The sequence below is a fragment of the Miniopterus schreibersii genome (assembly GCF_964146895.1).
Source record: "Miniopterus schreibersii genome assembly, chromosome: 8".
Classification (NCBI taxonomy): Eukaryota; Metazoa; Chordata; class Mammalia; order Chiroptera; family Miniopteridae; genus Miniopterus; species Miniopterus schreibersii.
The window spans coordinates 24,754,776-24,770,849 of NC_138109.1; the positions used below are offsets into that span (position 1 = coordinate 24,754,776).

The following is a 16,074-nucleotide window of genomic DNA, read 5'->3' on the forward strand; positions in this document are numbered from 1 at the left end:
TGGCAAAACTGGGACAAAAATTCTAGTTCACTGACTTCAAGGCAGGGCTGCGCGTGTGCGGAGCACCCCTTGGCCGCCGGCCGCCCCGCGCCGGGGACGAAGAGTCGCGGCCCCCGGGCGCACAGGGCAGTGGGCGGGCACGACGGGCGCGAGCGATGGCTCCTGTCAGCAGCAAGGGCTGAGGGGGCGCTGGCGACCGCCTCCTCCAAACTCCCCAACGGGAGCGAGGACAATCTGTACTCGGTGTGGCCCTGGGACAGCGATGCCTGTTGACTTTGGGCAAAACGCGGCCCAGGCGTTCCTCCCGTTCCCTACCTCCTCCACCCGCACCCGCTTCCCCCCTCGCCCCGCCCCGTTCCACACCCCGGCCTCCCGGAGAGTCAAGCGAACCAAGAGCTAGCGGACGTCTCACGGTGAGAACCGAGCGACCCCCGGGCCGCCGCAGCACCCCCCAGTTCCCGCGCGGGAACCGACGAGTCCTCCGCGCTGAGGGCGGGGCGGGGCGGGGCGGGGGCCCAGGGGGCGGGGCCCAGTCTGTCCGCTCTTCCCGCGCTTGCGCGGGAGCACAAACGCGCGGAGCTGGGATTAGGTTCACCGGAAGCCCGTGCTCCGACTTCTGCTTCCGGGTCGGAGCCATGGCGGTGGCAAATTCAAGCCCCGTCAACCCCGTGGTGTTCTTTGATGTCAGCATTGGCGGCCAGGTGAGGTCCAGGAGGCCACCCAGCACTTCGCGGAAAGGAAACTGCACCGGGCCAGGCAGGCAGAACTCACCTGCTCAGGGACAGCGGGGTCGGGAAGCCAGAAAGTGAATTTGGACCAGAACCTACCGAACTGCGGGGCGTGGTGACGAGGGTAGGATGAGTCTTGACTCTCCTAGCGCCCATCCTAGCGCCCCGCGCGTGGAAGGTCTGAGCGGGACGAAAGGGTAGGCTAAGGAGGCGGAGGTGGGAGAGATCGAGTGCATGGGGGAGGGAGGGGTCAGCCCCTCTCGGTCCCTGCTCCGCGAGGCCTACAAGGCCTTGGACTGGGCCTTCTGACTGGCTTTCGCCGGTTGCAGGAAGTTGGCCGAATGAAGATCGAGCTCTTTGCAGACGTTGTGCCTAAGACTGCTGAGAACTTTAGGTAAGGATATGCCCCAGCTCTGCCGGATAAACCGACCCAGCATTCATCCTACGGAATCGTCAGCCTGCCTCTCTCCGTCCACTCACTGCCCTTGAGATCTGAGTCCTCAGGGTGGCGCTCTGCCTGAACAGCCCTCGCTTGAACTGTCCCATTTCAATTTATGTTGTTAATCTACATGCCTGGGGGTCTGGACGTCTGGCTGGCCGGTTGGTGGGCTTGCTGGGGACAGTGTCTGTGCTCTCCCCTCCAGAGGTTAGGGACACTCACAGCTGTGATGTCATGGTGAATGAGTCCTCTTTTCCCTTTCAGGCAGTTCTGCACGGGAGAATTCAGGTCAGTCTCAGATGTGGTTGACTTATCTGCTTACTCCTAAGGGGTGTCTTTGGGCTGCAGTGTGGGTATGGGGGAACAACATAGGCCTCGAATGACTGCTGGTAACAGTAATAGGAAGTAGTACCCCAAGGGTCTGTCTTCAGTTCATTTGCTTTATCTCTCTTGTCCTGACATCTCTAGGAGAGTCCCTTTGGCTCGAATGTGTGGTAAACTGGAAAGGCCTATGGTTACCTGTCGTCATTCCAAATCTCTTTCTTTTCGGTTATAGAAAAGATGGGGTTCCTATAGGATACAAAGGAAGCACTTTCCACAGGTAAGTGCCATGGCACACCGTCCTGGGGCTTTTAGAATTACTTCTTTGGGGGATTAGTCTCTTTAGACAAAAATAAAGCCGCAGGTTAATTCTTAGCTCTTTTTTTTTTTTTTTTTTACTTTAAACAAATTTTTATTACATAAAGGTCATGTAATTGGTTATTTCTCTACTTTGTACACAATTACTCTTACTCCACCAAAAGGCTACTTCTTTTTTCTTTTAAATATGTCTTTATTGATTTTAGAGAGAGAGAGATAGAAACATCAGTGATGAGAGAGAGTCATTAATGGGCTGGGCTGCCTCCTGCACAGGGCCCACTGGAGGCTGAGCCCACTACCTGGGCATGTGCCCTGATCAGGAATCAAACTGGAATCAAACCGCTGTCTCCTGGATTATAGGTTGATGCTCAGCCATTGAGCCACCAGGATGGAGCCAAAAGGCTACTTCTTAACTTCTCATCTAATTCTTAGATCTTCAGAAGGAATTTTTTTATGAACTTAAGGATGGATTAATTTAAACTACAATGACTAAATCAATGTTTTTCTAAACCAGAGCCTTATCTCAGAATCCTTTGTTCTCTGTTTCAGGGTCATAAAGGATTTCATGATTCAGGGTGGAGATTTTGTTAACGTAAGTACTGTTCTTTCTCATCAAAGACTTACAAGCTTGTTTTTTTGGTTATTTCTGTGGCTACTATTTTTACTGCAGGAACCCAGGCTTAAGGCTTGAGAACAATAGCCAGGCTTGATGTGGGGAGGGGATGGGGATGGGAATGCCCTTGAATGTTACTGTACTGTTCCCTACTTTGCCTGGGTCTTAACCTGTCTTTCTAGAGACCCAGTCGTGACCTCTTTTACCCAGTCTGTGAGAAGACCTGGCCAGTATGTGGGCTGCAGGTGCCTTGCATGGGACTTGCTTTGATTGCATGATAGGGTCAAAGAGGTGTGGTTCCCAAAGTGACCAACAAGAGTGGACTGGAGGGAAGCTAGGCTCTAGGTGCAGCAGCTGTCTTTTTCCAGCCTCTGGGGGGCCCAACACTTGCAAGTTGCTAACACTGCCCTTCTCTATACTCAGGGAGATGGTACTGGAGTTGCCAGTATATACCGGGGGCCATTTGCAGATGAAAATTTTAAACTTAGACACTCAGCTCCAGGCCTGCTGTCTATGGTAAGTGAGGTCCAATCAAGGTTTTGGGTTAGATGTATAGCCAGCTGGTTTGTGGGCCCCTCTTGAGGCTCAATGCTGTCTCTTTGGATAAAAGCAAATGCTTTTCTTCTCTTGCTCAGCCCGGGACTCACCTCTGTCACACCCACCTTTTTGCTCAGTCTGGTTTGATTTTGTTAGGCTAGAGAACTAAAACTGAACTCTGCTATGTGTTTTCTTCCTTTTGTTTGAGCCAAGACATGTGGCTGGGCATTTAACCTTGCTCCTCAGAATGCATCCAGTTGTGCTGTCAAGATCCAGTGTTCACTTGCTCATTGCTTGGCTCTTCAGGACTTTCTCAGCACCCATTCATTCACACTGCTGGTCACCCCCTTTTGTTCACTTACCACTTCTTGCTCACCACTCCTACTCCCTTATCCTCGCACGCCCTCCCCACTTACATCACCCTCTCACACTTCACTCCTCTTTCACAGTCCCCCTGCCCACCTCACTTAAAACCCCTCATCTATCCTTCGGCTGCTCACTTGCCTTCCTGCTCATTCTCCGTCACTTCCCCTTATTCACTCCTCACTCCTCCTTTTCTCTTTCCCCTCCCACCGTGCTTCTTTCTCACTCTCCCACCTTCTCCCTCCCTCCTGCTCATCTCCCATTTCCCTCTATCAGTGCCCCAACTCTCACTCCCACTCCCCCAGACCTAATATTTACATTCACATTCTCTGTCCTGCTTGCCCACTCTACCACTCATCTTCTCAGGCATTTATCAAGTAAAGATTTGTCGATACTCACTCTGTTTCGGGCTTCATGGTAAGGCATAAGACCTGATCCCTGCGTCACTTAACATCTATTGGGGAATTCATGCACATGCAAAATAGTAAGTCTAGTCTAGTGTAATCAATGCCGTCAATATGTTAAGGTAAGGGCACCTATTACATGTAAAAATTCTGTGAGGGCTCCGAGGAATGAGAATAATTGCTCCTGGGGTTGGGCAAGGATGCTTCACAAAGGAGAGGACATTTGAGTTCTTGGAAGAGTTCTGTACCAGATGGTGCGAGACATAGTCAAGGGACGGGACGTGAGGAAGGCGCTGAGAACATAGGATGCAATTGGCAGACGGAGTGGCCAGTAGAGACCACTGCAGAGGCAGGTTGTCTGGCTTCTGTCAGGCTTTAAATGGCAGAATAAGGATGAGGTGTGTGGACTTTCTTTCATAGGTTATGGAAAGCCATACACTTTTTTGAGGAGAGTTGATCAAGTTTGTGTATTAGAACAAAAACACTAGATGCAGTGTGAGTGGCAGGTGGGAATGGATAGGCTGGGGAAGAGAAGCCAGTTAGGAGGCTGCCATAATAATTGAGTGAGACTAGTCCAGCAAACAGTGTATAAGCCCCCTTTTAGGAAAGCCAGACTGGGCAAGTGCAGGTAAAGGATGGAGATGTGACTTAGGTTGGCTTGGATCTTCACCAGTATTAGAACCCCTCAAAGTTCATGCCGCTATGTTAGCATCTATGGAGGAGTCGGGAAAATGGAAGGAAGCCTTGGTCTCTGCACCGTTCAGGCTTATACCGCATATCTTGTAGCATAATTGTTTTTACCTCTAGTCTCCACTAAATCATGAGTTCCTCAAGGGCAGGGACTGGGTCTCATTGATCTCTAAACCTTATACCTGATATAGAAAGGTGTTGAGCAGATACTGATGAATGAGTGGAAGATAATCAGAATAATGGCTAACGTTTATTGAGCACTCATTCAACAAGCATCTTATTTGCATTAATTTATTTTAATCTTCTCAACGTCTTTTAAGATAGCTTCAAATGAGGAAACTTTCACAGAAAGGTTATGTGACTAAACTAAGGTCACACAGTCAGTGGTATAGCTGGGATTCAAGCTAGGTCATCTGGCTCCAGAGCTCCAGAGTTGATTCTCTAAACCAGTAAGTTATACTGCCTTGAAGAATGAATAAAAAAGTGGCTAAGGGCAGAGAGTGTAACCCTGAGCTATAAAAACATGTATGACTGTTTTCCTGCCTGCTTGCTAATAAATGTTTAGATATAGAGCAGCAAAATAGATAGATAGATGATAGAATGAATGAATTGGGACCCCTTGGGATGCCTATCCTTGTCCCAGACAGTGCCTCACTTTTAGGTATGAGATGTTCCTGAATACATGTACAAAAAAACAAAAATAGCCTCACCTTACAGGGGAATTTCTGAAGTATAATATGAAATCCCTTACCCTTAGACAGTGTCTTTAATATATTTTTAGTATTTCATAAACATTTTGATTCCTTCACAGTTGAACACAGAATCAACCAATTTAAATCTGATATCTGATTAAGGCTAGTTATCAATCTAATAATATCCAGTTTTGCGCAGTAATAGTTTTATGAGACCTGTGCTTTTAATAGTACTAGTACTTTCAGTTTTCCATTTTCTATTCATTTTATCCCAAATAAGGGAAGTATGCCATAATCATAGTTACACAGACATTGTTGTAAGACAATGCTGCTGAAATTTCACTTGGGTTTGCTGATATACAAAAGTCTGAATTGAGCACATTAAAGGCAGTTTAGGGGGATCAATGTATAATAGACAAAAGTACACTTCATATGAAAGTCAGATGTCTCTTTGCAAAGTATCACTCTGCATTGTAATTATAGCCTGTCCTTTTATAATGTGTTATTAAATATAATGATGTAAAAACAATTTTAAGAGAGGAAAATGGAAGGCATATGGCTAGAGAGTTTCAGATTATCAATTTTTAAAAATACTTTTTTTGCAAAATTCAATAATAAAGGATTTGAGGTGTACTGGTAAAAAGCAAGCATCTTTGATTGAATACAGCCTTTTTTTCTAGCATAGCACTAGCAACTTACTGCACCTTCTTAAATTTTTTAATTACCATTGTTATAGTACAAAACCATTCACACAAAACAGCTTATGGCATACGCAACAGACCTGTCCTCACCTGGTAGCTAATCTGTAACTGTAATTCAGTTATAACTAGTATTGGACTACATACAGCAAATCTGGTCCCATAAACAATTGTTCCCATTATAAAAATTCACACTGTAGGAGAAATGTACATTTATTCACAGATCCTTGAGGGCAGAGATTGTGTGTCCTGTTCATCTCTGTATCCTAGCTCAGGTCCTGGCTCATAAATGCTCAGTCAGTTTTGCTAAAAGAAAGCATGGAGGAATCAGGGCCACAGGCTCTTTGGGAAATCTTGCCCTTCAGCTAGCATGACCAGGAAAACTCACTGCAAGTTTTTTTTTTTTCCATCAGGCAAACAGTGGTCCCAGTACAAATGGCTGCCAGTTCTTCATCACCTGCTCTAAGTGTGACTGGCTGGATGGGAAGCACGTAGTGTTTGGTGAGTCCTACTCCTGTCCTATGGTCCTGGGCCCATTCACCCAAAGTGGGACTTCCGGAAGAGCCAGTCCTGGCACTCATACCAAGAGGGCTGCACTAGTTTAACTGCTCTGTGGGGTAGTACGGAAGGAGGAGGAAGTGGTGGGAGGTGAGGAGGGTGTGTGGAAGGACAAAGAGGCCATCTGATAAAGTGTATAACCACTTCACTGATACGTATGTCTGGGGGGGGAAACCAGGATGGTAGCCTTTAAGAAATACCACACAGGCAGCGGGGTGCAGTGGGGCTTTGCAGTCACTCAGATCTAGGTTTGAGCCCTAATTCTGCTACTTACTATTTGTGACCTTCACCTCCATTGAATCTCAATTTCCTGAAATTGGCATGAGGATCAAATGAGATAAGGTATGAGGATGGGCATTGGGAGCTGGAAAATGCTATGCAAATGAGAATAGTAAAGTCTAGTTCATATTCTTCCTACAGGAAAAATTATTGATGGACTTCTAGTGATGAGAAAGATCGAGGTGAGTCCAGTTTTGATCTCCTCTTTCACAGCCATTCTGGGCTGGTACTACTGACTAGTGTTGAGAGCTAGAGAATCTTGGGTGGGCTTCAGTTTGTTAGGCCCAGTCTTCAAGCATTGCCTCTACTACATGGACTTCCTCAAGGGAGAGGAGGAGAGACCACATGCCTCCCAAGTGGTTTTGGCCTATAATTAGCCTCTGTAGTGCACACTGAGCTTTGGCCTGTGATGGCCACTTCACCTACTTGATAAAATCCTACTCAGCACTACATTCAAAATCCTTCCTGATCTGGTCCCTGCCTACCTCTCCACTGCCCCTTCTGCCACCGCCACCTCCATGTTTCAGTCACATCAGGCTACTAGCTTTTCTCTCAATGTGCCATACACATCCCTGCCTCTTGTTCCTTCTTGCCCCTGAGCCTTTGCTCATGCCGCTTCCTCGACCTGGAATGCTCTTCTCCTTTCTTTTCCTCCTTCCCATTCAGCCTTCTTGGTCCAGCTCAAATAATCCCGTTTTGTGAATCCTTCCCTAACCTCTTTAAGCAACGTGTAGTTGTTTCCTCTGCCCTGTGTACACTTTCTTATAACTTATTACATTGTTATATATCATAGATGTGATATATTTTAAATGTACATTTTATTTTTTATCTGTATTATATGCTTTACCTATCTGCTAGGGCATGGACTGTTGTTATATCAGTCTCTGAGCCCTCAGTCCTTAGCACGGGCTGGCAGACATCAGTAAATGTTTGGTGAGTGTCTGAACCTTCACTGTGCTTTCTGTCTTAGAATGTTCCCACAGGCCCCAACAATAAGCCCAAACTTCCTGTGGTGATCTCACAGTGTGGGGAGATGTAGTCCAGAGCAAGTTGGAATCAGGTAAGTGTGTCTTTCTCTTCCTGGTTAGGAGTCACCCCAGAAAAGGCAGCATGGTCTAGCAGAAAGAACCTTAGACTTGAAGACATGGGAATGAGCCCATTTCCTCTCTTGGTGACCTAGCAGAAGTCACTTCCTTTTTCTGAGCCTATTTCCTCATCTGTCAAATGGAGATAATACTTCTCTCCTAGGGTCATTGTAAGGAACAAAGGAGAAGGGGTTATTTGGGCACTTTACTTTTCTACCACTTTGTAGTTTACAAAGTATTAACCTGAAATCCATCAGGCAGTTTCTGACAACATTCTCAGACTGTACTCCCATTCAGTAGTCCTTCTAAAAAGACCTGGCACCAGCTCTGGGTGACTCCCTGCTGGGTCAGTCTGAGCAGCCAGGAGGTAGACCTGTCATGTTTCTCATCAGAACTGATTGGGCAGTTCCAAGTCCTGACTTTGTATTTTCCAGCGCATTGGTGAACGTGACACATTTCTCAACCCCATTCTTTCCACTGCCTCCTCCGTGCTGGGCATCATGCTAGGCATGCAGAGCAGGACAAAGAATTGAAAGATGCCTCTACCTTTGAGGAGCTTGTAGGGAATAAGACACATTTGGAGAGAGCGATCACTAATAATATGCATGACATTGCTAAGTGTCATAAGAATTCAAGGGAGAAATTGATTCCTTCCAGCTAGAATGGTGGTGACTCTCTCTCTCCCTCCCTCTCTTTCTCTCTCTCATTTTCAGACCTGCAGCAAAGTTGGAAGAATAGTACATTCAACACCCATATACCTTTCACTTAGATTCACCAATGGTTAACATACTAATATTATCATTTTGCTTTGACATTTGTTCTTTTCTTTCTCTCTTCCCTCCCCTCACATTCCCATTTCCTCTCTTCCTCTCTCCTGCTTTTCTTCCTGTCTTTCTTCTTTCCTTCCTTTCTTTCCTTCCCATTTGAAAGTTGAAGATTCCTTGACACTTTACCCATAAATGCTTCAGCAAGCTGAAAACAAGAACATCCCACATAACCACAATAATATAACATCTAATATACATGTTCAAACTTCCCCAGTTATTTACAAAGTAACTTTTATAGTTCCAGGAAAAGTCATTCAATCAAGGTCCACATATCTCATTTGGTCGATTATTAAGTAACATTATATAATCGTGTAAAATTTTTCACACAAAACAGTTAAAGTGCCCCCCCCCTTGGCACCATACCAGCCCCAGTCTCACTCCTCTCTCCAGAGGTAACTTCTTTATCAGTTTGCTATGTATCCATCGGGAACTTCTCTTTGCCTACCTAATTTTGGGAGGTTTTGTTTTTCCTAAATGGTACCCTACCATATTGCTCATCATTGTTCTCCATTTGGCATTATGTCTTTTTAAATATATCTTTATTGATTTCAGAGAGAGGAAGGGAGAGGGAGAGAGAGAGACAGAAACATCAGTGATGAGAGAGTCATTGATCGGCTGCAGCCAGCAACCCGGGCATGTGCCCTGACCGGGAATCGAACCCTGATCTCCTGGATCCTAGGTCGACACTTTAACCACTGAGCCACGCCCAGCTGGGCTGGCATTATGTCTTGAAGACTTCCTCCTCATTTAAGTAAAACTACCTCATTAAAAAGAAACAAAACAAAAAAACAGACAATATTCTGTAAGATGTTTGTAGCATACAGTTTATTTTTCCTTTTTCTTAATGACTTGAATAGTTATACATTCTGAGTCTTAGTTCTTTATATATTGTGACTATTTTCTCCAGAATATATTTAAGAAAAAATTGGCAGTGTGTTGCTTATTTTAACTTTGGTTATATTCTTTCTTAAACAGAAGTTCTAAATTTTGATGAGGTCAAAATTTCAGTCTTTCACTTATGGCATTTGTGTTTTATGTTGTTTAAGAAGTTCCTTATGACCTCAGATCCTAATGTCTTCTGTATTTTTTCTAATATTCCTTTAGTTTTATTTGTATACTTGCAGAATTATCTAGAATTTATTTTTCTGAATTCTGCCTTTTTCCCCAAGTAGAGATCTAGTCAAATTCTAGACCACTTTAATGACTGTTTATATCTCTATCTGTGACTGACTTTGTGTTCACAGCATCTGGCACTTATAGGCATTCAGTAAAATTTGGTTACATGAGTTAAGAGAGAGAGAGAATGTCAGGCATTTTAGGCAGGGAACTGGTGTGAGCAAATGCTGAGGCAAGAATGCACAAGTGTGTGCTGGAAGCTGCACAAGGACCTCTCACTCTTCCAGCCAGATGGTCCCCTCTCACACCCAGTTGACACCTGAGCTTTCCTTTCTGCCAGGACTGGGGGCCCCTAGGGCTCAACCTGTATTCCCTCTTAAGTAGCTGCTGGCCGTTCCCTCCATTTCCCATCCTTTTCCTTCTAAAGATTGACCCGCTGAGCCCTACCAGAGAGCAGAAGATAAAAAGAATAAAGTTTAGAAATTATGTTTGGGACCTCTTTTCTCTATTTTTCTGAGTCTCTTACAGAAAGTTACTAGAAATCCTTGAGGGTTTGATTGCTGAGGGTGGCGATCATCAACCCTTCCTTCCTCACGCACTGTTAGCAAAGATCATGTAAACTTTTGCCCCTGTGAGAGCCCCTCTTCCCATCCCGCAACCCAAGCAGAAGAGATTCCATGGGGGCCATTCGCCGTTCCAGAGCCCTCTAGACTGGAATTGTCCAGTGGGCATTCCTTTCTGCGATGGGGGAATGTTTTATATCTGTGCTGTTATGGAAGCTTCCGGCTGCATGTGACAATTGAGCACTTGAAATGTGGCTGATGTGACTGAGGGACCGACTTTAATTTTATTTATTTTTTTTAAAGATTTTTTTAAATTGATTTTTAGAGAGAGGGAGAGAGAGAAAAACATGATTTGTTGTTCCACTTGTCCATTTATTGGTTGATTCTTGTATGTGCCCTGACCAGGGATCAAAGCCCCAACCTTGGTGTATTGGGACGACACTAACCAACTGAGCTGAAGCACTTTCTTTTAGAACTCTTTTGTGTTTTGCCTTAGATCCTGACTTTGGTTTTAGCCAAAATGAAGCTTTCTGTACAGCTCTGGATGTAGAAACCTTGGTTTTTATCTTGGGGTCCTATGAAAACTTTTTATGATAAATTTGGTCATGGATACATGGATGAATCTTGGCCCTCAGGATTCTCCTGCCATAGTCTGAACTGTGTTCTTTGCTACTTGTAATCACATGTGGGTTGGTGGAACCTCTGTTTTGAAAGCCTAACAGTCTCTTGGAAAAGGGAGTGGTTGGTGGCTCTGGCAGCCCTGCTAGTCTGAATTGCTGCTCACCTACCTGTCATCCCCAAACCTGGTATTTGTGGCAAGCAGTAGAGAACTTTCTTTAGTTCATTGTTTCACAAATTTCCCTAAAGAGAAGAATCACTTGGGGGCATTTGAGAAACCTAATTCCCAGATCCCTCCCCTGGAGAGTTTAATTGAGTTAAAGGTGGCACCCAGGATTCTATGTTTGTAACAAGCATCCCTGGTGTACATCTGAGGAATGTGGGTGATGCTGCTTTTAGTGGTACTGGAATGAATCTTTTTTTAATTTTAATTTTTTAAGTGAAAGCAAAAGTTTATTGAAAGAGTGACAGAAGCTCCTACCACAGTGAGAGGGGTTCTGAACAGGTAGCCCTGGAATGAATATCTTTTATTTTAACATTTGCATCTGAGGAAAAAATATATAATTAGCACAACACATAATTTTACAATTATTACAGTTTATAATGAGGCATTATTGAAGTTCAAATAGTGATTAGGTTAAAATTAATTGTGCCTGTGGATGGTAGATATGCTGATAGTTGTGAAGGAGCCATTTGGAATGACTGAGATTCAGGAAGCACTATCCTCCATTCTGTGAGTACCTGTAGATATGATACATGCCTGCAGAGAAAGGTTATGAAAGACATGTTGGTGGCACATGGGCTGGTCCTTCAGAACTCAGCACTAATTAATTAAAATACGTCCCATGCTGGGTGATCACTTCCTAAAGTATATAAATGTCTAACCACTATGCTGTACACTGGAAACTAATATAATATTGTTTGTCAACTATAATTGAAAAATAAATTTCAAAACTAGGTCCCATGCTGCATATGAGGCTACAAATTTGAAAAGCCTAGTTCCTGCCTTCAAGGAACTCACAGTGTCTTGGGAAACTGACAGTTACAGTACAATAAAGCACTGGACTGGAGGGTTTAGGAAAGTAAGGAAAGTGTAAATACCTGTGTCTGCCTGGAATGGTTTGGAAAACTGCAGAAGAGATGATGCTTCAGCTGAGTACATGAAAGAATAAGAACTTGTCAGGTGGCTGAAATTGAGGAGGGCAATCCAGGCAGAGGGAACAGCATAAACAAAGCACAGAAGTGGGAAACAGCAGGAAGTGTATGGGAGACTTCAAATAATTCAGTACAGCCAAAGCAGGAAGGTAGGAAAAGCAAACTGTAAGAGGTGAGGCTGGTGGAGGCCAGGGCCAGTTGTGAGAACCAGTGTAGGCTGAAGAGTTCCTGTGTTATCCTGAGAGTGAGGGCTGGCTTCAGGCAGTACATACATTTTTCTCCTCCCTGGGGTGCTCCTGAAATTCTCAAAAGGGGGCCTGACCCTTCACAAAGAATCAAGCCACTGGGAGCACTGAAGGATTTTGAGCAAGAGAACACTGATTGAATTTTCTTAGAAGTTGATTGGCAGCAATGTGGAGGATGGGGTGGAGGCCAGTGAGGTATCCACTGCAGTAGCCCAAGCAAGAGAAGGGAGTCTCCACATGAAAATACGGGTCTTGGGAGCAGTAGAGATTTGGCAGCAAATATTTACATTCCTGTTGGGTGTGTGACACTGTTTGTTCCCTGCCCTGAAAGTCAGAAGCCCTGCCAGCTAAAAAGGGAAGGAGGAGGAGAATGTCAGGCTCCATTCCAGTGCAATTCAGTACAGTCACATGCCACTTAACAACAAGGATACATTCTAAGAAATGTGTCATTAGGCAGTTTTGTTGTGCGAACATCACAGTGCGCTTACACAAACCTAGATGGTCTAGCCTACTACACACCTCGGCTGTATAGTATAGCCTATTGTACAAACCTGTACAGCATGTTACTGTACTGAGTACTGTAGGCAATTGTCACACAGCGATAAGTAGTTGTACACCAAACATATCTAAGCATAGAAAAGGTACAGTAAAAATATGGTATAAAAGATTAAAAATGGCACACCTGGCCCAGCCGGGCATGGCTCAGCGGTTGAGCATCGACCTAGGATCCAGGAGATGGGGGTTCGATTCCTGGTTGGAGCACATGCCCGGGTTGCAGGCTAGGCAGTCGATCAATGACTCATCATTGATGTTTCTTTCTCTCTCTCTCTCCCTTCCTTTCCTCTCTCTGAAATCAATAAAGATATGTTTTAAAATAAATAAATTAAATAAAAATGGCACACCTGTATGGGGCACTTACCACTTGCACTGGAAGTGAGTGATGAGGCATGTGAAGGCCTAGGACATTACTGTGCACTGCTGTAGACTTTATAAACATTGAACACTTAGGCTACACTAAATCTCTAAAACAGCACGAGACTAAATCAAGCACAAGAGAAAATGATGCAATCTGGAGATGTTGTGAGCATGAGATGCTGCTGGTGAACCACAGCACACTTTTACAGCAAACTTTCCTAAGTAGAAAGAGTACGCTCTAACGGTTAAAAGTATAGTAAATACATAAACCAGTCATGGATTGTCATTTTTATTGTATATCATTTTATGTGCTGTACTTTGTTATGATGGGTAGTGCAGTAGGTTTGTTTACACCAGCATCATCATAATTATGTGAGTAATGCTTTGCACTAGACATTACAGTGCCTACAACATCACTAGGTGATAGGAGTTTTTCAGCTCTGTTATAATCTTGGGGAACCACCATTGTACATGTGGTCCATTGTTGGCTGAAATGTTACGTGGTGCATGACTGCACAAAGGCAAAGCTCCCTATGTCGGAACCAGGTCTTGCACGCATTGAGGTACATCTGTCAATAGAATACTATATAGCCTTAAAAAGAAAGAGGTAAATCTGAATGTGTTGGCAAGATTTCTAAGGTAAATTATGTGACAACATCAAGGTATAGTACATTATATAAGCCACAATACTATTTATTTTGAATAACTATTTCAGAAATTTCTGTAGTGATATATAGCCAACTATTAATAATGGTTACCTCTGTAGAGATAGCAAAGAGACTTTCTTTTCAGTTTATATTGTCCTGTATATGCATAAATTTCCTTTATTATTCATGTATCTTATAACAAACACATACTGTATATATGTAGTTTTAACTAATCCTAGTTCCTCCCAGCCCCTCCCAGGAGCATGTGTCCAACATCAGTTTGAATCAGTCCCTGGTCCCTCCATCTCCTCCTCCCTGGCCTAGTACTTGGTTCATCTCTCTATTACAACATTTAGCACAAATGTGTTTTGTCTGGTTTTCTCTAAACTGAGAAGTCCTTGAAGCAGGGACCATGCTGACTAACACAGTGCCTGGTCTATGGTGGAGCTTAGGTCCTGGAGCACCATGCAACTTATAAGTGCATTTATACATTTTTGTACTTCTGTGTTAGGGCCCAGAGTTAAACTCCTCTTTGAGCCTTCAGTATGACACCAGGAGTCTCTGTCCTGGTGGGGGGTGGGGGGGAGTTACCACGTTTGGGGGGAGGGGAACAGTAGTGTCTGAGTGTACTCACCCTGTTCTTTCAGTACAGCTAACTCCGCAGTCATAAACAGAGGGTGTGGAGTTTCCTTTCTGTATAACCCTGGGACCAAAACCTGCAAGTGAGGAGGATCGCTCTTTGTTCTACAGCTCCACAGAGGGCCAGATTCTGGTGGAAGACACATGCTTTGGAGCCAGCACATCAGGGAGCCCCATCACAGTCAAGCCATTGAACCCCTTGGGACCCAGTTTTCTCCTTTGCTTAATTGTACAATGTATACTGCACAGAGTTGTGAAGGGTAAATAATGAGATAATATGCTTGACGGTATGTGTTAGTTTCTTTTCTTCTTGGTTCTTGTGTGATATACTATCCAGCTTTGCTTTGGAGAACCAAAAGTCTGGCCTGTGGCAAGAATCAGACCTGTTTTGCTCTTTTGGGAAGAGGAGCATAAAGGATAGGTGGGAATGTTGTCTTGCGGAAAGTCCCCTTCCAGTCCTCTTGAGTGGCTTATCTCCTCCATCCCTTACAGACCTCCACATCTCTGTCGTCGTAAGCCTGCCCTTGCTCTGGGGGATGCTCTTGAATAGGATAATCTGGATTGGCCCATGTTTGCTTCCTGGCCTGCTGTCACCCTATTTGATCAAGAGACCTTGGAAGTATCACAATTCAGAACTCAGGATATTTTGTGCTTTTCAACTGTAAATAAAGTTTTTTGGGGTTTTTTGGTTTTTTGTTTTAGTATGTGTTGTAATGATAGCCCCATCTCCTCACACCTTAGCTTCAGCTAGGAGGACTGGCTCTGCTAGCTGCAAGGCCAGTGTGGACCAGAGCCAAAACCTTGCTATGTATAGTTGATGCCTCAAATTTATTAGCAGTTGTGGCAGCCCCCTCTTTGGTTCAAGCTGAATGATCAAAGAAGACAAAGCCCCAGGGCTATGTATTCCAAGGATGTTCCCAGTAGTAGGTTCATTTTGGTTCTGAAGTCTGTGGGAAGAGGGTCACTAACTTGGGATATTTTTAGATGGAATACCTTTGGGTAAAATGTATCTTGATCATGATCAAGTGGGAATAATTTAGTCAAAAACCTTGGTTTGAACCTTGGGTCATTTTTTAAAAACAGTTGAGGTCTTGAGAAGTTCACTGCCCCTTTCAGTCTCCTCATCTGTAAAATGGGGATAATAATACCTGTCTACTTCGTAGCACCATTGAAAGGGTCAAATAGAATGGATATGAAGGTAACTTGTAAATAGTAACGTGCTTTTCAAATGTTAGTTTTGAAAGGAAACAACCCAATAGGAAAAGTTTCCACTCAGTGTAATGTTCAAGAGGTAAGGAGTTCCCTGGTGTTCCTTTCATGAGGCCATGCCTATGTTCTCCCATTTCTACTTTCTCCTGGCTCATGGATAGGATGACTCAGAACCGCTGGCAGCAGACAATTGCAGTAGCAGAGATAGCAGAGAGCTGAACTCTGTGACAGTAGAACCTGGTTAAAAGTGCCATTTCAATGTATTGGCTGGACAAGGGAGGTGGTGAAATACACAAGGGACCTAGAGTATAGGTATTTGCAACTCTATAGCCAAGTAAACAGGGTTCAGGGGACACTGTGAAGAAAGAACTGTGATCAAGTGACTATGCAGGATGGATACTAAAGATAGGAAGGA

At 44.3% G+C, this 16,074-nt stretch overlaps 1 protein-coding gene across 12 annotated transcripts; it reads left to right on the forward strand.

Moving 5' to 3' along the window:
• The first annotated feature begins 123 nt into the window (after positions 1-123).
• Positions 124-15,140, forward strand: PPIH (peptidylprolyl isomerase H). 12 transcript variants are annotated; one of them, XM_081143798.1, is made up of 11 exons: positions 124-413; positions 689-852; positions 1,058-1,122; positions 1,432-1,455; positions 1,724-1,768; positions 2,356-2,398; positions 2,843-2,935; positions 6,217-6,304; positions 6,782-6,822; positions 7,611-7,700; positions 14,562-15,140. In XM_081143798.1, exons 3-10 carry the CDS (start codon positions 1,070-1,072, stop codon positions 7,677-7,679), a joined length of 456 nt encoding a protein of 151 aa, XP_080999924.1. In that variant the 5' UTR covers positions 124-413; positions 689-852; positions 1,058-1,069; the 3' UTR covers positions 7,680-7,700; positions 14,562-15,140. The 12 variants fall into 12 exon arrangements, 10 of the variants coding, with proteins under 10 accessions (XP_080999924.1, XP_080999917.1, XP_080999920.1 ...); XM_081143791.1 differs by having other exon boundaries at positions 126-413; positions 14,459-15,140; XR_013999249.1 differs by lacking the exon at positions 124-413 and having other exon boundaries at positions 595-701; positions 14,562-14,710; positions 14,943-15,140.
• Positions 15,141-16,074: the final 934 nt, after the last annotated feature.

Coding starts and splice junctions, on each gene's coding strand:
- PPIH (XM_081143794.1), top strand. CDS start 636: ATGGCGGTGGCAAATTCAAGCCCCGTCAACCCCGTGGTGTTCTTTGAT. Junction 2,936..6,216: donor CTCCAGGCCTGCTGTCTATG/GTAAGTGAGGTC, acceptor TTTTTCCATCAG/GCAAACAGTGGTCCCAGTAC. Junction 6,823..7,610: donor TAGTGATGAGAAAGATCGAG/GTGAGTCCAGTT, acceptor TTTCTGTCTTAG/AATGTTCCCACAGGCCCCAA.